Source organism: Cadophora gregata, assembly GCF_030347475.1.
Source record: "Cadophora gregata isolate MNR1 chromosome Unknown scaffold_6, whole genome shotgun sequence".
NCBI lineage: Eukaryota > Fungi > Ascomycota > Leotiomycetes > Helotiales > Ploettnerulaceae > Cadophora > Cadophora gregata.
Window position 1 is genome coordinate 2327096 of NW_026695929.1, and position 21755 is coordinate 2348850.

The 21755-nt window shown below is 48.7% G+C and overlaps 5 protein-coding genes across 6 annotated transcripts; 2 read left to right on the plus strand and 3 right to left on the minus strand.

Moving 5' to 3' along the window:
* Nucleotides 1-594: 594 nt before the first annotated feature.
* On the plus strand, nucleotides 595-7009 carry ONS95_012585 (uncharacterized protein; the record flags this gene model as incomplete). Its single annotated transcript, XM_058506223.1, has 8 exons — nucleotides 595-802; nucleotides 853-1075; nucleotides 1124-1233; nucleotides 1282-1452; nucleotides 1511-1535; nucleotides 1588-2175; nucleotides 2227-6119; nucleotides 6174-7009. The coding sequence occupies 8 exons, from the start codon at nucleotides 595-597 to the stop codon at nucleotides 7007-7009; spliced, it is 6054 nt and encodes a 2017-aa protein (XP_058358748.1).
* Nucleotides 7010-8665: 1656 nt separating this feature from the next.
* Nucleotides 8666-10514, minus strand: PNS1 (putative choline transporter, neither null mutation nor overexpression affects choline transport; the record flags this gene model as incomplete). Its single annotated transcript, XM_058506224.1, has 4 exons — nucleotides 8666-9031; nucleotides 9086-9845; nucleotides 9897-9968; nucleotides 10015-10514. The coding sequence occupies 4 exons, from the start codon at nucleotides 10512-10514 to the stop codon at nucleotides 8666-8668; spliced, it is 1698 nt and encodes a 565-aa protein (XP_058358749.1).
* Nucleotides 10515-11818: 1304 nt separating this feature from the next.
* On the minus strand, nucleotides 11819-12926 carry ONS95_012587 (uncharacterized protein; the record flags this gene model as incomplete). The annotated part of the gene is made up of 3 exons (XM_058506225.1): nucleotides 11819-12372; nucleotides 12426-12756; nucleotides 12810-12926. 3 exons carry the CDS (start codon nucleotides 12924-12926, stop codon nucleotides 11819-11821), a joined length of 1002 nt encoding a protein of 333 aa, XP_058358750.1.
* Nucleotides 12927-13806: 880 nt separating this feature from the next.
* Nucleotides 13807-16092, minus strand: GLO3_1 (ADP-ribosylation factor GTPase activating protein, ER-Golgi transport). 2 transcript variants are annotated; one of them, XM_058506227.1, is made up of 4 exons: nucleotides 15706-16092; nucleotides 15461-15596; nucleotides 15199-15409; nucleotides 13807-15146 (listed from the first exon to the last, which is right to left on the minus strand). In XM_058506227.1, exons 1-4 carry the CDS (start codon nucleotides 15826-15828, stop codon nucleotides 14408-14410), a joined length of 1209 nt encoding a protein of 402 aa, XP_058358752.1. In that variant the 5' UTR covers nucleotides 15829-16092; the 3' UTR covers nucleotides 13807-14407. The 2 variants fall into 2 exon arrangements, with proteins under 2 accessions (XP_058358752.1, XP_058358751.1); XM_058506226.1 differs by having other exon boundaries at nucleotides 13807-14377; nucleotides 14425-15409.
* Nucleotides 16093-16111: 19 nt separating this feature from the next.
* On the plus strand, nucleotides 16112-19951 carry TIM21 (mitochondrial import inner membrane translocase subunit tim21). Its single transcript, XM_058506228.1, has 8 exons — nucleotides 16112-16405; nucleotides 16452-16691; nucleotides 16739-17779; nucleotides 17830-17888; nucleotides 18022-18591; nucleotides 18646-18823; nucleotides 18933-18974; nucleotides 19020-19951. The coding sequence occupies exons 1-3, from the start codon at nucleotides 16151-16153 to the stop codon at nucleotides 16940-16942; spliced, it is 699 nt and encodes a 232-aa protein (XP_058358753.1). The 5' UTR covers nucleotides 16112-16150; the 3' UTR covers nucleotides 16943-17779; nucleotides 17830-17888; nucleotides 18022-18591; nucleotides 18646-18823; nucleotides 18933-18974; nucleotides 19020-19951.
* Nucleotides 19952-21755: the final 1804 nt, after the last annotated feature.

A 21755-nucleotide genomic window follows, 5' to 3' on the forward strand; every position in this document is an offset into this window, starting at 1 on the left:
TCAAAGGGAATCGCCAGTGTCACTTTAACAGGCACAATAATTATACCTGGAAAGAGCCAAAAAATACCTCGCGTCCTGGCCCAGGCAGATGGCTCTCAAGATGTATGTATGTATGGATGTTCCGACAAATGCGCACCTTCCCCATCCTCTCAGAATTGGCACCGGCTGGTAGGTAGGCTGGCTCGCCTCGCTGGGTAGGTACGAAAGGTACTTTCGAGCTCTCGGTTAAAAATAGTGTCAACCTCACCCCGGAGCCTTGTCTTCATCCTTCCACACCACAGCCAATCTTCGTCGCTCAGCCTGCATACGACTCACCCATTATTGCAGAAATGGCATTGCGGCTGAGATGGCTTGTGCAGGGTGGGGTGGGCGCCTGCGACAGTCACGATATAATTATCAGCCTAGCCGCACGCAAAGATGAATCTGCTTCATTTCAGCGCCTTGACGACAACGCTGGGAAGGAATCGACGACAAGTCCTGTCCAGCCCGGAAGTGGAATAAGACTTGACCTGATCCTGTCCTCTGAAGACACGGCTCATCTGCAACGTCGGAATCTTGTCGAACGTCGCATGAAAGCAGCGCACGTGAACTCGAATGGAGGTTCTTGGGGTTGCAAGCGGCATCGCTGGCTTGATCAGTCTTGCTGATGTTCTCGCCTTCAAGATCTCCAAATATTACACTCTCGTGAAAAGCTCACAGTCAGAAATCAGGGCGCTGTTGATTGAGGTCCAGAGCCTCTATGGAGTCTTGAACAGCCTGAAACTTCTAGCAACATGTCTAGAACATGGCCAGCAGCCGCTGGGTACGCTTCTCAATTGGCTGTCACAATTTACATGGCTGACAAGATTCTAGGACCAGCCAATATGCCACAGCTTGACCATTTTCAAACATGTCGGCAAAACCTTGATTACTTGAAGAAGTCGTTGAGCAAGCTTGACTTGGACTCCGCCACAAAACTTACTGCTTTCAAAATCAAATTACTCTGGCCATTTAAAGCTACAGAGACCAAAGAGCTTGTTGAAAGGATCGCCAGAAACAAGCGAGACCTAGCTGATGCGTTGACAGCTGATGGGCTGTGAGCTCCCCGTGTCACTCTATCGTAGCTTTATTGACACATGCACAGCACTGCATTGGTAAATGCTTTGTCGACTCAAACAGATTTGACAGAAGCAGTCGAAGATGTGCAGATGAGATTGCAGAAGATGGCGGAGGAAAAGGGGGAGAACGAACAAGGTAAGTACTTGCCTGGATCGGGAGCGGTTCTTGCTGACCTAGCTCAAGATGAGCGCAAGAAAGCAGTGTTTGGGTGGTGTTCCACAGTTACTCCTTACGAAAAACACCGTAATGCCAAAAGTCTGAGACATCCGAATACCGTGTTGTGGTTCTTCGAGTCTCCGGAGTTCAAGAAGTGGATCTCAGAACCAAATTCAGGCATTTGGCTATATGGAATACGTAAGATCCATTGTGTTGTTGAGTTGGAATTTGGATGCAAGTTAACAAACGTTTCTAGCTGGTGCGGGTAAAACGATCTTAACGTATGTGTTCTTTGTATGCTCATCGACCCAACTCAGATCTAACAGTACCAAGATCCGCTGTCATCGAAGAAGCTAAGATGCTTGCTGCAACGAAGCCAGACCATGCTATTGCATATTTCTATGTTGAATATCGATTACCAGAGACACAACTGCTCTCTAACATTTTGGGCTCGTTGATTAGGCAGCTCTGCGCAAGTTCCGAAGATGCTTTCGAAGAACTAGAGTCATTCTACCGTGAATGTAATGAAAAGTCCAAGCATCCCGTGTTACCGACTTGTGAGCAACTCGGCGAGTTACTCAGCCGGATTTCGAAATGTTTTGAATGTGTGATGGTGGTGATTGATGGTCTCGACGAAAGTTCCGACCCTCAAGAGCGAAGCTCTACAATGCATCTGCTTTCAACTCTGAATGCACCAGAAAATGGCACCATAAAGATTGTCTACACAAGCCGAGACGAGATCGACATTCGCCGGAATTTCGAGTCTTTCGAAGGGATGTCTATTGCTGCTCGAAGCAACGACTTAGAGTTGTATGTTGCTGCCGTGATTGAATTGCGCATGAAGAATAAATCCCTACGAATGCGAGATCCTGCCCTGAAAGAGGTTATTATTAACGGAATTATATCCAAAGCTAATGGAATGTAAGCACCTCGCCTCCTTAGCAGTAATCCACAAATGCTTACCCGGTATAGGTTCCAGTGGGCAAAATGTCAACTTGACTATCTCTGCACCCTTAGCACTGATAAAGAACGACGGCGGGCCCTGGAGACCTTGCCTGCCGATCTGTTTGAGACCTACACCAGAATTTTAAACCGAGTCGCTAAGAGCACCGCTGGTAATCGGCGTTTAGTTGAGAGGACCCTACGATGGATTCATCTAGCTCAGTTTCCATTACATGTTGACACCATTGCTACCGCTGTGGCTGTTGAGATCGGGTCAAGATCTATCGATGAAGACGACATCTCTGATCAGGATAGCATCCTGAAATGGTGCTCCAGTTTGGTCACAAAGAACGAACAGACTGGGATCTTGTCATTCTCTCACTTTACCGTGGAAGAATTCCTGACAGACGAGAAGCTTTTAGCCATCCCGGAGCTTCGAGACTTCTACTTGAATGAGCCTGAATCCCAGGGTATCATTGCCAAAGTCTGCCTCACGTACCTTCAGTTCCCAGAATTCTGGCATTGGGATTTGAGAGATTCAAAAAGCATCATAGACAAGGCAGACGAACTTCCTTTCTTGAAATATTGCTGTCAGGAGTGGTTATCGCATGCCAATTACGGAGAAATCGAAGATGATGAACACTACCATGACTTGACACAGCGGCTCTTCAACCCTGAAAAATCCTCAAATTTCGTCTTATGGCTACACATCTGGTGGGCTGAACACGGTCCATACAATGTCGAAGCACCAACCGCCCCAACTTTGAATGTGGCTGCCGCTCTGCAGCTGGTACATATCTGCAGTTGGCTCTTGGATACACATGGCTGCGATCTCAATTTCAATGATGCTACCCTCGGTACACCATTGATCGGCGCGATTAGAGGCATTGGTTACATGACAGCCTTCACGGCGAAGAACAAGCTCGTTCGTTTGTTGCTATCACATGGTGCCATTGGAGACGTGAACTTCAGCGGGCACGATTCACTTGTTGGTCGGGATGATAATTCCCTCCCCAGGAAGGTTATACGAACGCCCATGTCACTCGCCTTGGATATTGCTTCTAGAGATGTTGAATGTTGCTGTGCCGTATTCAGACAACTCCTTGAAGCAAACTGTATTTCTTCATGTGCAGAATCTTCTGTCTGGTCAACTTTCATCGTCCAGCGCGAATCAGGGCGACCCATTCGTAAAGCTTTGCCGCTGCCCCCTCTACCACCACGTCCAGACTATGGTGAAGGGAGGTCAGCAATAATAAGGAGATCCAGCAATGCATCGAGCCACCTCACTGGCTCGGACTCCGCGGAAAGTCCAGAGCGCATGCTTGTCGCTCTCTTTCGAGATGCCCTCAACCACCCAGAATCCAAGTTGTTGGACCTCGAATCCAGAAGCAAAATGATTGCATATATCACTACTCATGGCAATGAGACTTCTGACCAAGAGCTAATCTCCACGCTGGCGACGAAGGAAAATCCGCACGATTTTGCCAGTATTACTGTGGACTTTGCTGTCTCTGCAGCAGAGAATGGACAAACACATCTGATCAAGAACTGCATTGAAAAAGGTGTTGATCCTGAAATTTTACATGAATGCATCCCAGCTGCAGCTGAATCTGGATATGCAGATATGATAAAGCTATTGCTGGACTACTGTCCTAGGGGCAACGAAAAGCTTATCAAGCGTATCGAGGAAGCTTTCATTCTAGCAGCAAAAGCAAATTGCTGTGATGCTCTTGAAGAATTCCTCAAATATGGTGTCAATGTCAATGTCGTTGTCGCTCACGAGGATCGCAGACTGAAAGTTCGTAAGGGGCCTGCCCTCGCCTTTGCCATTCTATATGGAAACTTGGAGGCAGTCAACTTTCTACTCAAGTCTCCTGGGATTGACCTTGACATTCTCACTGAAGGTCTCACTCTGCTTCATTTGGCATTGTGCGCACGCACATGCAGGTCAGAGATCGTTGGCGTTATCCTCGGCAGAGGCGTTAGTCCTCTCCAAAACCCAGTTAGAAAAGATGAGATATCGATACTTCATATGCTTCTTGGTGCGGCCAATCCCCTTGAGCAAAGTGACGTGGAGTTGCTAAAGCGTCTGCTCAGCATTGGATGCGATCCTAAAGCCACTGATAAACATGGAAATACACTTTTACACGCAGTTTTACGAAGGCGTAACGTTCAGACAATACCAGAAGAAATCATTTTCATCCTCAATGAGAGCGAAGAAATGAAAATATTACCGGACAAGACCGGAGAGTTGCCACTCCAACTAGCTGTCAGAGGTCAAGCAACAAACGAGATTATCCGAGCTCTGCTACCTAAAGATATCTCCTTGTGGAATTCTAAGAATCTCCGTACCTTCAGTGTACTACATGCCGCTGTCTATCCAGGAAAGATAGCCCCTTCTCCTCCGCTTGCTCCTCCGCGCCGTCTGCCACTGATAAATACCAATCCAAGTACTCTTTCAATGACTGATTCAATAAGTGCTTCTTCCTCTCCCGCGCCACTACCACCAGCAGCTATCCGGCGACCAGGACCAGGGAGCATTTCTGATGACAATGAAATGCTTAGAGTCCTAGATGTGCTTCTACAGATAGCGGACATTGATGTAAATGTGATTGACGCGCTTGGTAACACGCCGCTCATGATTGCTGCCAACCATTATGACGAGCAGTCTTCCGAAACTCGAGCTAGAATTATCAAGAGACTCTTGGATCGAGGAGCTGAAGTCAACTGCTTTAATGGAGGGCGATGGACTGCTCTCCACCTCCTAGCGTCGACTGGATTTGTGCTAGGCATAAGGGAAATCTTCAAATTTGATCCCGACCTGCAGACTCTCAACGAAAACGGGTTTTCGCCACTTCACCAAGCTGTTTCTCGAGGAAAGATTGCTTGCGTCAGACTTTGGACAGATCAGGGCAATGCAAAAAGTCCACGAGCCGAAGCTTTCGCCAAAGCTTTGCAGGCTCGAACGAGCCGTGGGCTTCTTCCTTTGCACATCGCCGCATTACATAACCGGGCCGAGGTGATTCTTCTCCTCCATGATACTGGACGGCTTGGAGACGTCAATGCACCAGGACTGATCGACCAAGTCACTCCATTACATCTAGCTACCGTAGCTGGTCATATTGGTACTATGAGTATATTGATACAGCATGGGGCGGATGTAAATGCGAGAGCAAGTGTTGGGAATACACCACTCCACTATGCAGCAGAGAGAGGAGCTGTCAGCGCAGCTCGGCACCTCATAGATAATGGGGCACTGGCAGACCTGGAAAATTGGGATGGCATGAAGCCGTGGATGCTCGCTGACAAGCAAAATCACACGGAACTGAAGTTTGCACTGGAAATAGCTGCAAGGCGTGAGGTTCAAGCTGAGAACGCATATGGAGATTCAACAGAGTTGGTGGTCTCAGAGGGTGCAAATCGAGCCAGTGGTAAGGGGCTCGACATGCCGTTATTCTCAACTCTCTTCAAAATTGCGCCGATTAAGTCAAAACCTTCAAGCATGTTAGACGCGGTATCTTCTGGAACGGATACCGAAGTTCTCGCATTTCTTGCAACAGGGAGTGATCCTAATGAGGCAATGGGGAAGGAGGGAGAGGCTCCACTACATATCGCATGTCACAGAGGATACACAGAAGTGGTCGAGCTTCTTCTCGACTATGGCGCTTCTATAGATGTGTTAGATAAAGCTGATAATCAGCCACTGCACTGTGCGTCTTCGGATGGCAGGCTTGACATCGTTAAAATCCTGGTAGACCATGGAGCCAGTCTCACCGCAAGGAATACGGACATGCAGATCCCGCTTCACCTCGCAGCAGAGAATGGATGGTTGGATGTTGTCAAGATTTTACTGAAGGCATCGACTAACACAGTGACTACGATTGGTACGGATGGGAAAGTTGTAAGCGATACTGGCAAGCATGGTTGGTTCACCTCTCCCTCTTGGTACTCTGCGAAAATTTATTGATCCACAACAGATGGCATGTCCCCTCACCTAGAACTGCGTGACAAAGAAGGGAACACTGCCCTCCTCGCTGCTCTTTTCGGTGATTATACCGACGTCGCCAGATTCCTCGTCCAAGAAGGCGCAGACGTCAACGCCATAGATATCTGTGGCTGCGGACCTCCATTCTGGGCCGGCGACGCTGCCGACAAACCATTCTTCGAGCTCCTGATCTCTCGTGGCCTCGACATCAACCAAGCAGCACCCGGCGGATCTACAGCCCTCTCGCACGTGGCCGCTCGCCTGCGAGACCAAGACGAAGCCACCACTCTCGCAATCTACCTCATCGAAAACGGCGCTTCCGTCTTCCCAAAGCCACGATACAACCTCTCGCCCCTCGTGTTTGCCTGCGAGTCCGGTAATGTGGGTCTTGTTAAAGAGCTTATAAAGCGCATGACTATGGAGGAGATCAATGCACCGTCAGTGACGCTCGGCGCACCGATCTACACTGCGGCGTTTCGGGGACGCGCCGAGGTCGTGAAGGTATTGCTGGATGCGGGTGTGGATTACGAGATGAAGCATCTTGGGGAGACGGCATTTGATGCTGCGGTTAAGGAGGGGCATTCTGATGTCGTGGCTGCTTTTAAGGCGTTCTTTCGGAAGGGTGAGGGTAGTGATGGAGGAGAGGGGGACGAGGGGGGAGAGGATGTTGATGTCTCGATAACACAGCCGGCAGTTAAATCAGAGCCAAAATCTCGATTCGAGGAGTTAAGCTCAGGATCGAGAATCGAGGAGCTGGATGGTGACGATGACGAGTCGACAGAGGAGAGTAATGGCGAGCCTTTACCGCCATACTCGCCTAAGTCGTGAGAGGTGGCATTATATCAGAGGCATGGCCGATAATTTGCTATTCATGATATGGATTGAAGTTTGGATACCATTTCTAGCATATAGATACGCGAGCCGAGTACAAATTCTATAATTCTCTGAAGTAAACAAAGCGCGTCAACAAGCGATCCACTCTTTTAAGCGAGAATTGTCGATGAGTGGTTCGGACATGGTGTTGTGATACAACAAGCGTGCTGTTGTTCCCCCATCAACTTCCCCGTCAAGTGTACAGGAATTTTCTGGATACAGTCTTTTCTTCAAGTTACTAGTCGTCGAAACTAATTTAATTTTCACAGCATGCTTTTGCGGAGGGTCGCCCCACTTGGAGCTCACCGCTCTCGATACGGACACTGATCCCAATGGAAGTCACCGGAAGTGGATTCTCCCAAGGCACCAAATACGAAGTCTCCTGCGCCCTCCAAGTCACCGACTCCGAGAACTCAATCTGCCAAACCACCTAGCGCAGATTCTCCGTCACGTTCTGGTCTTTCTGCTGCTGCTGCTACTGCTTCTGGCACGAATACTTCGACGCACGATGATGGTCATCGATCTGTAGAGGACTATGCTGCTGATCCACATGTTTGGATGGCGAGGAATTCCAACGGCCGGAAGAATCCGTGGCATCCTAACTTGGATGAGTTCATGTTCTACCTACTTCGTATAGTCATTTTGTTTTCCTCCCTGCTTTTTGTGTTTTCCGTCTCCTTCTGAATTCGGGTCTTTGATTTTTGGGAGATGTGTACGATTTCTTCTTTTTTTGGTGTTTGCTTTGGAGATTCGACTCTCCCATTGCATTGTGGTGGAGTCGTCTCTTGCTTTCTGTTCTCGTGCGCTTTGTTTACATTATTCCCAGCTGGGGTTTCGGGTTGCATGTTCGGCGTCTTGGATTGATTTTGAGATCTCTGACAATACCTAGGTACTTGACCTGCCCATACGTGGGTCATGTGAACTCGTTACTACCCCGGCTGCCTTCAGTGTCTCTGTTGATGTCTGCCCTGCTGCAGTTCGATGCGTTTTCAGTATTTCACTCAGTGATAATTTCGTCTATTTCCCCTTCCATGTTAGGTCGGCGTTCTTGACTTGAAATGATTTTGATCTCGGTCTGTGTTGGAAACAGGTTGTGTATTTTTGTGTATGTCGTGTTCTCTCGCGCAAATAAAAATGAGAGGCTTGATACCTTCACGACTTGGCAGCTCTGACTTATCCCATGACATGGAAGTTTAAATCGAGACAAAGGTAACATTTGCCTACCTTGGTCTGAAATCTAGCATAAGTCTTCATATTGTCAAAACTCATGTTCTTAGCAGACCAATATCCACTATTATGCGATAACAAACGCAGTGCACAGGGGCTTTTAGTGTTGACTTTGGAATAATCGATTCATTAATACTGTACTGTACATTAAGATATCTGATTTTCTGCATGCGCGTAAGCATGTAAACAAGCATGATACGCATCGAGAGCGAAACACAGCAGCCAGAACGCCCGCCTTGGGTATTTGCCTTTCCCATCCTTCCCCTTCCTTACTTTCTTTCTCCCTCTCATTCAGTCCTTGCATAATCAAGGTTCATTTCATTACATTCCACACCTCACCCATACCCCACAGATCTCTCCCTTTCCCTCCTTCACAATTCTTGTTCAAACATGCACCGCCTGCTGCACATGCGGATAAACATGAATCAACCTCTGCCACAAATCGGGAAACTCATTAATCAGCACCTCGGGATCAAACGCCATAGCAACAAACAGCGTCGAAACACCACTCTTGATCGGCACCAAGAAGACATTAGCGATCTGCAGACCGATAAGGAACGCAAAGGCCATGACGACGGCGGTGAAAGCATTGCCCTCGTTGTAGTCTGGTGCGGTGAAGGAGAGGTAGAGATAGGAGAGGAAGGAGCAGAGGTAGGCCACGAAGACGGCGCCCATGGTGAGGACGGGGTTGATGAGGCATTCGTTGACGAGGGCGTCGATGCCGCGGTCTTTCATCATGGTCCATGTAGTCTAGTTCAGTCAGTACGGGTGCAAGCAAATAAATCAGAGAGGGAAGTAACTTACCTTAGCAGCAGGGATATAAGCTTTTCCATACAGCGCAATGTACGAGAACGCATACTCGTTGATAAACTGAATAGCCCAATCCAAGATCCCAATGAAGCACTGCAAGCAGCAGAAGAACGCCGCTCCAAGCATATTACCTTGCGCAGCTTCATTCTGCTGAGCAATGGAGCAGGCTTGACGCAAGCATTGGATGAGAGCGACTAGCAAGCTTCCGAAACTGATACTGCCGAAGCTGTATGTCATCGAGCGCTTGAAAGCACCACGCGTAGCTCCCTTGGGAACACCGCCGGGCTTTTGGGCGCAGAAGTACCACGAGCCATAAACGCCAGAGATGGTGACGTGGATGACGTTCTTGATGACTTCCGTGATCCAGTATCCTGCGAATGTGATAAAGACTAGTAGGCCGATGACCTTTGCTTGACTACATCCGCCGTCTGAACTGCAGCTGGCATTTCCAGGGTAGTAACGCACGTAGATCGTGACCATTGTGACAGAGAACCAGGCGCCGAATGCAGTAGCGATAAGACCTCCAATGGCTGATACCATGAAAACATGTCCGTAGTTCTTGGAGACATCGATGACGGTTTGGAGCATCAATACAGAGAATGGGATGCGAGGGATCCAGGAGATGAAACAGACGATATAGAATATGGAGAAGATAAGGTAGACGATCGCAGCGCTATACCAGTGGCGCGCAAAGTAGACAATAGCCGTTCCGATTCCGAAGACGATTTGAAGAATCCCCGTGATCCAGATGGCCCTGTGAGAATGTCAAGAGAAATCCAGAACTGCCGTTTTGAGGAGTACTTACTGCTTAGTAAAGGCGCGAATGATCCAGAAGTAAGCTGCCGAGGTAACGAAAGCCACAGCCAGGACAAAAGCGCTATTCCCGTCAGTACATGTACCCAACTGCCTAAAATGAAACTTACAACAAGATAATCGTGTTTGAATTCAGTGAAACTACCTGGTTCCCACCATAAATTCCCCCGCTTCCTCCAACAACATATCCACGTATCGCAATTCCCGACACAGCGCAGAATCCAAAGAAGGTAGCCAGGAACAGCAGCGCAGCCCAGAGATCATTATATTTCGGTTTATCCAGCTTGAAAGTCTGCTCGAAACCTGACAGCTTTCCACTGGGCGCGTTCTGCGGCGGCAAATTGTTTCCATAGTTCGGGGGCTGTTGAGGGTATTGCTGTGGAGGAGGACCTTGTTGTTGCTGCTGGTATGGCTGTTGCTGGTATTGGCCTTGAGGCTGTTGATAAGGTTGTTGCTGATATCCACCCTGCTGTTGTTGATCGTATGGAGCTCCTTGATATTGCCCTGGCTGTCCATATCCCTTCTGCTGATTCTGCAAACCGATATCCTCCTGCCCGGACTGGTAGTAGGCGTCTGCCTCTCCGCCGTGTTGGGGTTGATTGTATGCCATGATGTTCGTTTGTTATTGTTGTTATGATAGCTCTCCCTCAATTGGAACGCAAACAACCAGCCAGTCGAGTAATGACGCACTAGTTATTGCCCTCCAGAACATTCGCACCACTTCCCTCCTATCCAATTCACAGCAACAAAGTATATCCTTCGCGTAAGAAGGTAGCGATGATCAATTGAAGATGCGCGCGCAAAGGGATACTCTCGTGAAAACCGAGGGGAAAGAAGAGATGTCGTCGCGAGAAATTAAACACCATATGAAAGTCAGTTTAAACGCGCCTGGCCAAAGTGGTCCCAAGGTAGCTCGAAGCTATTTAGTGACGTGCCAACCCGCATTCCATCTAGACCGGGCTCTAGCTGGACTGGTTCGGCGAATCAGCTTGCCCTTTGATTGCCCCACCTCTGCCCACCAGATCTTGGTTTGAAGCAGTGCCACGGCAGCTGGGTGCCGGGCCCGACTTGGTGTGGATTCTGTAGGTGCGAGATCTCAAAATCGTGGCAATGTGCGCAATTCCTGAGCTCACATCTCTTCGCCTCTTCTCTTCATGCAATACAGTACAACGGTGACTGCTTCCAGAGAAGTCTAGGCCGGCTGTAAGTGCAGCGCTGTAGGAACTGCCTCCGTAGAGGACCTGAGAAATTCAGCTGGACAAGGTAGGTTCCGATAAGCTTGATTTAGTCCACTCTGTGCGCTATCGCCAATCTGGCTACTGGGATTGGGAATTGAGGTGTGGTTGGCAAATGAGAAGGGAGAGATTGAGCATGGGGCGTATGGTGGCTTTCGGAGTCAAATTGGATTTTCTGAATTTTGAGTGTCTGGACCTCGGAAGTTGAATATGGATATGTTGAGGCTCATTTATATTATATTGTGGATGCGCAATAAGAGCGTTATCTTGTGTCGCGGTGTTGACTTGCTGTATTTTTGGATTGGCGATAACTGAACAGTAATTGAGGAGTCGGGAAGCGGACAGACACCTCTCGCATTATTCGAAGAAAATAGACTTCATACTTCAAGACGAACTTTTGGAGAACTTCAAATTCATTTATCTGAATCTAGTACTACTCTCTTGGTAAATGGAAGGTAAACAGTAAACTTGAGGGTATTAGAAGCGAAAAGCAACAATGACCTGCACCTTGCTTAGGAAAAGCTCAGTGCAGACTCGGTATCAAATCCATCATATCCAAGCTCTCCAATGCGCCAAGATAAAATCCAACGCTCGATCGCTCGCTCACCAAACATTTCAATCCTGTAATCGTGATTTCGTATCATCATGAAATGCATCATGATATTCTCCAAGCTCATATTCAAACACCCGCTCTCCTCAAATGTGCCTCATCACTCTTCCTCGACCTCCCCCACCCCCTCGACCTATGCGTCTTTTCCGTATACTCCCTCCTCTCCTTCCTCTTCCCAATAAAGAACTCCACCACCCACGCCGTCGCCGCCAAAAACATAACCGCCACCGCAACCCACGTAATAATCAGGTACTTGGTCCCCTTGTACGCATACGCGCCGACATCGTTGCCATACTTGTTAATGATATGCACGGCTCTCGTCATGACGTATGTGACGAGTGAAGAGGCGACCAGCAGACTGAGGAAGCTGAGTGATGCGAGACTCCAGTTTCCGAAGGAGATGAGTCGGGAGCCGTGCATGAAGAAGGCGACGAGGGAGGCAATGATGGCGATTCCTGCAGCGGCGATGCCGATGGCGTAGAGGATGAAGACGGCGTTGAAGGCGACGTTGAGAGTGTCGAGGCCGTTTTGGATGTCGTCGGGCCAGTTGATATCAGAGAGATTGATCTTGAGGGGACCGACTTCGAGTTGTTGGTTGAGGACTTTGTTGAGATCGAAATCATCTGGAGGAACTATATCAGCAGTGTTGATTGTGGTGGGAGGAACCAGGACATACACATTGCAGTCTTGTTGGAGCAGTATGTTACGTTCTTGCTTGCGCCTTTGGCAGTGGCATTGGGCTTGTAGTATCCCTCGCACATGTCCAGCAAATGCAAGCTGTACCATTGTCGAATGCCAAGTTCTTGCGCCAGCTTATCCGCGACGTCTGCCACCAGCTCGTTGAACTCATTTTCGATTGTATCCGTGACATTTTCCTTGATATCCGTGAACCAATCTCCGATCTTGTCGGCGGTTGAAGTAGCTGTTGCTGCTGCGGCAGATGCAGTCGTTGTGGGACTTGGGTCGTCTGATCCAAGGATATTGTGGCCGAGTGTCGATGTGTTGAGCTGTAGAGAAAGATTAGTTTCATGGACTGGAGTCTGCGAGAGATGAAACGTACTGTGATAATGTTGTATTCTTCCATAAAGCTCTTCTTGCTCCCCGCAAAGAGACAGAGCATAGAGAGGACGAACCCCACAATGGCACAAGCCAGTGGGAAGAGAGCTGTGATCCTCATATCGAGTACCGCGCTTGCAAGTAGACAATCTAGTAAGAAACTTTTGAGTGGTGAGTAGTAACTGGTCAGAGTAGTATTGCTAGTGAGAGAAAACAAAAGCAGTTCATCAGTTCCTCCAGCCAGTACTTATCCTGCTAGCCCTGCCAGTGAATGTACCTACCGCGATTCTCCCTTTGAGCCAAATCAAGATGTCTAACAAACGACATCATTCTCAAGACGCCATACCTAACAAAGCACATTTTCCATTCCAATAAAGGAAAATACCCAACCGCCAGCAAGGCCTCTCCCCTGCCGCGCAAGGGCTGCCCTGCCACATTCCATCCGATCAATCAAGATGGCATGTTTGACTCACCTGGCCAGCTCCTCATCCAATCTCCAGGAATACGGGTGGCTGGCCCGTGGGGCTTGGTTGTGGAGGTTGTGCTGGCATGAACGTCGTCGTTATTGACTCGTCGTATATAACGGAATCTACGTCATGCGTGAGGAAAAAGCTGGCAAACGTCTGGCGATCATTGAAAACAGGCTGGAAGCGAGCGGTATCCCTGCGGGATCGAGCGCCGTTGTGGATGGGATTTCAGGGGTTCGGCGTGGCAGTTGTTCCTGGCCACTGGTTTGTGCCGGCCCGCACCTACTACTGTGAAACTTGGTTGTGAGAAACTTTATTTTTGCTTCCAGTTCTGAATGGCTTCAATTCTGACAGGTCTTGAACTTCATCCTGCTCTTGGCCTCCCTTCGTCTGTAAATAGAAAGTTTTGGCTGAGTATGCACAGCCGTGTAAGTGCCAGGCACTGAAACTTAACAAAGAAGATCAAAGGTACCTGGGTGGGTCTTCCGCTGCTATGTTTACTTTCCAGCCACGACTGTGTTATTTCAAAGCCATCTTCAGGTCAACATCTTGTGTTTCCATTAAGTTGAGAACTACAATCTAAACCGCAAGCAAACTGCAAAAGACAATTTCGGCTCGCGCATACTACTTCTGCTGCTCTCATTCTTGTGGCAAGCTTCCCTCACACAAGATCTACATGTCACTTCTTACTCAAGCCAAACGTCAGACTTCATCCATCTCATGTTTCAGATCAGAATACCTCCACTTTTCCTGCTGTAGGTCATCTAGCTGTTGAGATAGCTTCTGATAGCACCCTGCAACTTGGAGGCTCCCTCGCCCAGAGCTTGCGTAAGGTTCTCCAAATCATCGCCTGCAGTGGAACCAAATTTGCGCACAAAGTCCTTCGCAGCACTCTCCAAGTCACCATAGTCCTCCCCAGCATCCTCCTCCTCTGGCCTACCAAAATATGCGTTCGATGAGATAGATGTAGCACCCTCAAATCCTTGTAGTCTGGTTTTGGCCTCAGACTGCGCGTTTGGGTCGAACGCGCCTTTCTGGAAGAATTCGTCTGATGATATACCTTTCTGGGCCCCAAACTTTTGACGAGCATACTTTTGGTCATCATCTACATTCGTTAGCGCAAAACAATTTGACATCAACTTCCATTCTCACCTTCTGCCTTGGCTGGACCGACAGAGCCAAATCCACCCATCTTTTTGGGAGCTGCAGCGGGCTTGCTGCCACCAACTTGGCCGAATCCAAGTCGTCCCATTCCCATTCCAAGTCGCTCGACATCGCTGTTATTACGCCCTCTAGCGCTGGGACTGATTGGAGTAGGAGAGGCTATGCTCGGGAGATCTGCAGCTTTGGCAGTGATCGCCTTCTGGGTAACGGGGGCTTCTTCAGCATCTGGATCGTAGCCCAGCTTTGCAATTCTCTCGGCTTCTTCCTTCGCCTTTCGTTCGGCAGCGTCAAAATCGATAACCTCACCCGTAACCTTCTTCGCCCCCAGCTTTGTCTTCTTAGCTCCCAACACGTTCGCTTTCCGTGGTCCTGATCCAATCGCAGTTCCCTTGCGCAAGGCAGCAGAAGAGGTGGTTCGATTTGCAGTTAGCGCAGTACCTCCTGCCAAAGGAGATGCGGTTCGTGCAATGCCATTCCCGTCCCCTTTTCCATTCTTATTTCCCGCATTGAGGAAGGGTGATGGCGTTCGGCCAATAACTGCGGGTGTTGCGGTGCGAGAAGTAGGAGGTGTTGGCTTTCTGATATTCGGCGTGTCGAACTCAGAGAAGAACTCTTTTTCGGGTTTGTCAGCAGGACCATTGCCCATAACATCGGTGATGTATACGACGTGGGAATTCTCCTTCTCCTCGTCGGTTTTTGCAGCAGCCAGTCTGAATGATGTCAGTACACTGTTCTAGAGGCGACGAAATAGAGCTAGCTCACTGTTGAGCAGCATCTGCTCGCGCACGAGTAATAAGTTCTTTAGTGTATAGCTTGCAGATTCCCTCGTCCACAGGCTTGCCCGTCTCATACTTAGCATCATGGTCTAGGGTGTTGAGCAAAGCACGCCCGCGCATGTTTAACCAAAACTGCGCTGCAGATTCGTTGCCTCCAACTTTCAGTAGTCGTATAAGGTCCCAAGTCCATTTTTTTTCTGGAGATGTTATTTACTTGATATCTTCCTCGCAGCGTTTTGGGCCCATACCATCAAAAGTTGGAGATTGGATAAAACTGAAGTCGATGCCTGACTTTCGGTGCTTCCCTGCGCAGTTTTCACAAAGAAAGAGTGCTAGGTTTGTCGAGCACCACAAGGTGTTGCTCGTTTTGCAATCGAAGCATACCTGCGGAATTGGGTCAATACGCCTCAACTCATAAGCTAGTGGCGTAGAAGCGCACACGGCGCCCCTGAGCACAACGAGAACATGACTAGCTGGATCCAGGTACACTCACTTTGTTCGCAGACTTCTTCTTGAGTTTTGCGAAAATAGCCGTGCGCTCTTGTTCTGTGAGGATGTACTTGCTTCGCTCCGCTTGAGCCTGAGCCATTTCCTGTTCTGGCGTGGATGTGGACATGACGAAGACTTTAGGCTCCACTGAAGCAGTTGTCGCTATCAGGTGTGGCGTGGCATATGAACGACGAGGTGCTTTTGTTGTGTTGAGAGGTTCTCCTTTCGAGGGGCGCTGAGGTTGAAATATATCGAGGAAAGGAGCGGGCCAGATTGTCGATTGGGATTCCCATCTTGCCAAGCCTTGGACCGCTTGTGCTAAAACAGCCTAGCACTTTTCCCCACATCAAGCTTCAAGCTTCAGGGCCTTCGAACTTCAATTTCAGCTGCAACTTCACTTGGAGCTTGAACGCGAGTGTTTTCCGCCAGGAATAAATCAAAAGACTAACATGAACTCCCTCCGACATCCGATATTGCTGAAATGCCCAACCACTTTTCGGCCAATCCTTGCGGCGCGATTTTATGCAACACAGACTGGTCTAGGAACAACAAGCACTACTCCTCGGCCAAAAAGAAAAACAGTAACACCATTTAACGATGACGGCAGAGTCGCATGGGGAGAGCTCTCGACGGGGGAAAAAGCAGCAAGGACGACTCAGCAAACATTCAATTTCAGCTTCATTCTTCTCGGAGCCGTTTTAACAGTTGGTTTCTTGAAGCATCACAGGCACAGCTGCTAACCAGTGACAGGGAGGCGTAGCGTATGTCATGTACACGGAGGTTTTCTCTCTCGATAGCAAAACTGTACACTTCAACAAAGCTGTGAACAAAGTCAAGAAGGACGCAAGATGTACGGACCTGCTTGGAGACAGCAAGAAGATTACTGCCTATGGAGAGCCAACATGGAACAAGTGGGCTAGAGCCAGACCGATAGCATCTACTACACGAAAGGACCAATATGGCAGAGAGCATTTGATCATGCATTTCAATGTATGCCCCCTAACCCTTACTCTGCTGTCAGGGCTGAATGAACAAAGGTGGAAGGACCTTTGAATAAGGGCGTCGTCAACTTGCACAAGGTTAAGCCGTCGACGGAAAGCGAATCTGGAGGAGAATATGTCTACAAGTATCTCACACTGGACGTCAAGGGCCACCAGAGGATATACCTCGAGAACGCCGATGCTGCACTCGACAGTCCGGCCAAGAGCAAAGGGAAACTTTTCGGAATTTCCTGGCGATGAAGGCCAATGTGCAGGTCGAAGTGTGCCTCAGCGCCTCGCTAGTTTTCGTGGCATCAAAAAACAGATCAAAATCCCAGCGGACCAAGGTTGACAGCTTATCGTCTCCACATTTCCTAGATGAAGAGCTTGGTAGTTCCGGACGTCTCTGGGCGGTAAGACCCTACATAGATGTCAAGCTCAGGTGCGACAAGAGAAAGAAGTTGATGCACTGGCGTCAGTTTTAGAAGCCGATTGGCCAAGCAGCTTCTGTGACGGGAGAAAATCGCGCTACCTTGGAGATAGGAACACTTGCAGCGATGTGCCTCTGATGCTTTACAGAGCGTTACGTTGCTAGACTTCTTTATCCCAAAACTTGATGGCGGCATTCATAAATATCTAGATACCCATTGTCATTCTCTTGATAGCTTCGCAGCCATTTACATTCTCATCTGCTGACAGTGACACAAGATACGCATGGGTTGAGACTAGCTTTCCAATCATTCAACGTTGATGTCTCGCCCCCAAACAATATGCGCTGGGGTCCGGCCAGGCCAGGCGTGGGGGCTTCTGTTTGTTTGGAGGGTTGAGCGGTTGGCAGCAGTTGATGCTTGGAGGTTCAGGACAGGCGCTCCCGTGATATGCCTGATACGTTTCAGGTGGCTGCCAGACACATCTTTTCTTTATCAAACTTGCCGCCTGCAGTTCTGCAGGAGGCCATTTCTATCGACCTCCTTGGAGACGACTGATACGTGTACAGCCCCACTGCAATGCCACACCATCTCAATCCTCTCCTATACATATGCTGTTCTGTCCTTCTAAACATTCTATTGTACTCACAGTTTGCTTGACTACACTATGGTATGCTTCTGATGTTAGCCTCCTGTCTGTATTTTACTAACTCACTACAGCCGATCAACGTTGTGTACAACGGTAAAGGAGGAAAGGGTGATCTGGAGCCTGCTTTAGAGTAAGTACGCCTTGTCTAATATGCACTATGCAAGTATCTTGCAATCCTTCAATCGTCATTTCTCAGGCGTTTTTCGAAGGCTGGACACGACGCCCAACCAGCAGCAGATACCCCGCTAATAGTTACTATCTAGTATCATCGCCATTCATGGCTTGAACCCTTACAACAACCGAGACCATGGTTTCGAAACCTGGCGCAAAGATGGGCACCTCTGGCTCGAAGAATACCTTCCGAAAGAATTCGAACGTGCACGTATAATGCTGTACACATACAACTCGAGTCCTGTATTTGAGTCAAACAATACCACGTTCAGCAATGAGGCGTCAATACTTCTCGAGTACCTGTGGACAGAGAGATACGAGTGCTCTCGCAGACCTCTCATACTCATCGGTCACAGCCTCGGGGGGATTCTCATCAAGCAGAGCCTTGTGAACGCAGCTATAAACCCCAAACATCGTGACATTCTTGACTCGACTTTCGCTTTGGTGTTCATGGGCACACCACACTGTGGACCAGCTGCTAGACTTAAGATCTCGTTTGGGCGCTTGTGTGCCAACATTGCGAATGGTGTGAGGGGACACAAATCGAGTGAGCTCCTCGCTGCGGTGGAACATAGATCGCTATTCTCAGACACTCGAAAGAAAATTGGAAACATCAGTTGGAGAAATATGAAATCATATCTTTCTACGAGACTATTGATACCGTAAGTTTCCGAAGCTGTGTGGAGGAAGCACCAAGAGAGCTAATTGTCATCCAGATTGTTCCTTATGAGTCCGCTGTTCTAAGTTTGCCTGGCAATCGGGAGCACCCGTTCGGAAGGGCGACCAACCATGGCGGTGTCTGCAGATTCAACATTGACAACCCCGTTGATAAAGCTGAGTTCAGGGTTTTGGTAGTGAACCTAAAAAAGATTTGCGATCCTGTAATGAAGAAATGTGAGATGATGGCTCCCTCTGTGCCTGCCAACGTACCCCTTTAAAGGTACGCTGGTCTTCACAAGACTATCCAGAGGCTTTGTAGATACTAATTCAGGGATCTTCTTAGTGGACGAACCCCAGCCCTTGGCTATTGATCCATTGGAGAATGGTAAGTCTCCCATGACTTGTTTGAATATCGCTAACTACTTCCAAGACATCGTCCAGAGTCTTCGTCGATTTTCCGAAAACCCAAGATACGCATCGATAGAAGAGGGACATGTTGATACATTCGAGTGGATTGCGAAACGCAAAGCATACTGCGGACCAGGCTTCGTAGATTGGCTCTCTGATGAAGAAGGTCTATTTTGGATCAGCGGGAAGCCTGGGGCTGGCAAGTCGACTTTGATGAAATTTATCAGTGGCATCTCCGGGCCGCCAGAGTACATAGGCTCATCATTGGGTACGGAGCCTGCGAATGTTATAAGTTTTTTCTTCCACGAACTAGGCATCCCATCGGAACGAACATTTGTTGGATTACTTCATTGTCTCTTATCACAGCTCTTGGTAGCAATGCCAGAGGCCATCCCAAGCCTTCAGGCTCGATACCAGCAGCTCTATTTACGATCTGGAGATGGTTCGAGAGTATCAAGTATGTGGACGGAGCCGGAGCTTCAAGGTACTTTTGACGACATACTTCGGGCACAAGAAGGAAATACCTCCTTCTTCTGTGTTGTTGATGGACTTGATGAATGTGAACCGTCAAAGATACACGACACACTGAGATTTTTGCGCAAGTTGGCCGAACTGCCAGCCACTAGTCCGCTGAGATTCAAAGTATTGTGCTCCAGTCGCCCAGAAACCGCAATCGAGATGGGTCTTAGTAGATACCCGTCCTTCAGAATCCAAGATTACACCTCTGGCGACATCGAAAAGTTTGTCACGGAAAGCTTTGTGGCGATAACTAGAGACCTGTTCCGTGGCGATCCGATTCTGGAGGTCGTTGACGACCTGCGCAACGATATCGTACGGAAGGCCGAAGGTGTCTTCATATGGGCAAGACTAGTAGTAACAGAAGCTGTGTTTGCGATCGAGGCTGGGGACCCAATAGCACAGGAGAGTTTCTTCAGCGAACTCCCTTTAGACCTGGAAGAGCTGTACAGCAGGATACTCTCCAAGATTCCAAAACAGTATATTCGGGAAACGATCAATTACTTGCAGATACTACAGCACTACGTGTCCCGCACCCTCTTAAAGATGACAATCGTTATCCAAATGGTGAAGGAGCCGCTGCTCCAAAACATACCATACCTCACCGATCGGAGCAAGATAGAAAGCTGTATTTCGTTGAAACGAATTCTTCAAAGCAGATGCCGTGGACTTATTACTCTGCCAACGCTCAACCCCACATGGACATTCGAGCAGAACAGCAAGGAGCTGATCTCATCCTTCTGCATGGGAGGTATCTCATTTCACAGGACAGTGAGGGAATTCATATTCGCTGAGGACAGACTCGACAAGCTTCGTGCCGAATTGAACACAGCAATTCCCGACGATTCACGTCAACTGAGCATTGCATTCCACTTCCGACTCTGGCAAAGCGATCCAGTCTTGCAAGCACAAGTTTTCGGATTTATGAGTCCAGAGGAGTACATGGCCCATTATGGTGAAGAGCCAGTTTTCACCAGTATATTCCGGTGTCTTCTAAATGATGTCTCGTGCTGTGAAGGCCCCATCTCAGCGACCTGGCTATCACTGATCGACTCACACCTAAAGCGGACCTTTCCGACGCTTGCAGCATATGAAGCATTTCTGGACGAGTACTTCATACGTGATTATATCGCATTTGAACGCTTCGCCGAAGACCCAGCCATTTCCCAATGGCACACTGACATCCTCTGTATCGCCGTGAAGTACCGAAACTTATCCTATGTCCAGGCACAAGCACATCTGCACAGCGACAACATACACAGGCGAGGTCGGCCGCTTCTGCACTACGCCCTTGTACAGATTTACCCCCGTTCAGTGAACATGGTAGAGCTGCTGCTGTCTCGAGGCTGCCGCCCAGACACCGAATTTAACTGCCGTAGTACCTGGGAGATTGTGTTGATTAATTCCTTCAACTTCTATGATGGATGGGGCCATAGCGGGGCTGATCTCATTCCGATGTTCTTGCGGCATGGTGCAAACCCCAATCAACAAGTCGATTTGCATCACTACCAGTGTTTTGCTCTGCATGTCATGTTCAAACGGGGCCATCGGGACTATGCGAAAGTAGAGATAATCTTGAAAGACCTGTTGGAAAGAGGCGCAGACGTCAATGCGTTAGATTCAAAGGGTCGTTCGGTCATCGATCTGGCCAGGGAGAAACGACCAGAGGTTGTGAGCCTGCTCGAAAAATACTCAAGCACGACCAGACCACCACCGGTGTTAGATCACGAGAAGACAGTTGCGAAGAAGATAGCAATGGCAAATGGTATATCAGATGTACCAGAAACGCTAATTAGGAAACTTGAAAAAGAGGAGGGACGTTATGTGGAGTACCTAGGGAGGCGGCCGTTAAGAATCACGGATGATCGGTGGGCAGTTCATTCCGACATCCAGGCTCATGCCTCAAATACTGCCATTGAGATCTCGAATCGCCCCAGTGACAATGCAGGGGCTGTTGCTTTGCTGAATGTTGATGAGGAGGATGGGCATGGTGACGAGGTACTTGAGACTGATGCACCTGCTCCAACGGCAGAAGCGGTGACTGAAAAATTGGGCGATTTCAGAATATCGGACTCGAAATAAGAAAGATTTAAAGCTGGGATTTCAGGATTCAAATGCAAGGGCTGTAACTGGAGCGTTCCAACATGTATTATTAGATAGACAAGGGTACGGGAAATGACAATCTTGGTGTGGCCTACTCATATTTTCATCCATCATTACCTACACCTAGAATACAAAGAGA

Excerpts from the sequence above, each read along its gene's own strand:
- GLO3_1 (XM_058506227.1), bottom strand. The coding sequence starts at position 15,828 with ATGTCCACATCCACGCCAGAACAGGAAATGGCTCAGGCTCAAGCGGAG. Across the intron at positions 15,597-15,705 it reads AGAAGAAGTCTGCGAACAAA|GTATGCTTCGATTGCAAAAC; the intron begins GTGAGTGTACCT and ends CCAATTCCGCAG. Across the intron at positions 15,410-15,460 it reads CCAATCTCCAACTTTTGATG|AAAAAAAATGGACTTGGGAC; the intron begins GTATGGGCCCAA and ends TAACATCTCCAG.
- TIM21 (XM_058506228.1), top strand. The coding sequence starts at position 16,151 with ATGAACTCCCTCCGACATCCGATATTGCTGAAATGCCCAACCACTTTT. Across the intron at positions 16,406-16,451 it reads TTCTCGGAGCCGTTTTAACA|GGAGGCGTAGCGTATGTCAT; the intron begins GTTGGTTTCTTG and ends AACCAGTGACAG. Across the intron at positions 16,692-16,738 it reads ATTTGATCATGCATTTCAAT|GTGGAAGGACCTTTGAATAA; the intron begins GTATGCCCCCTA and ends GAATGAACAAAG.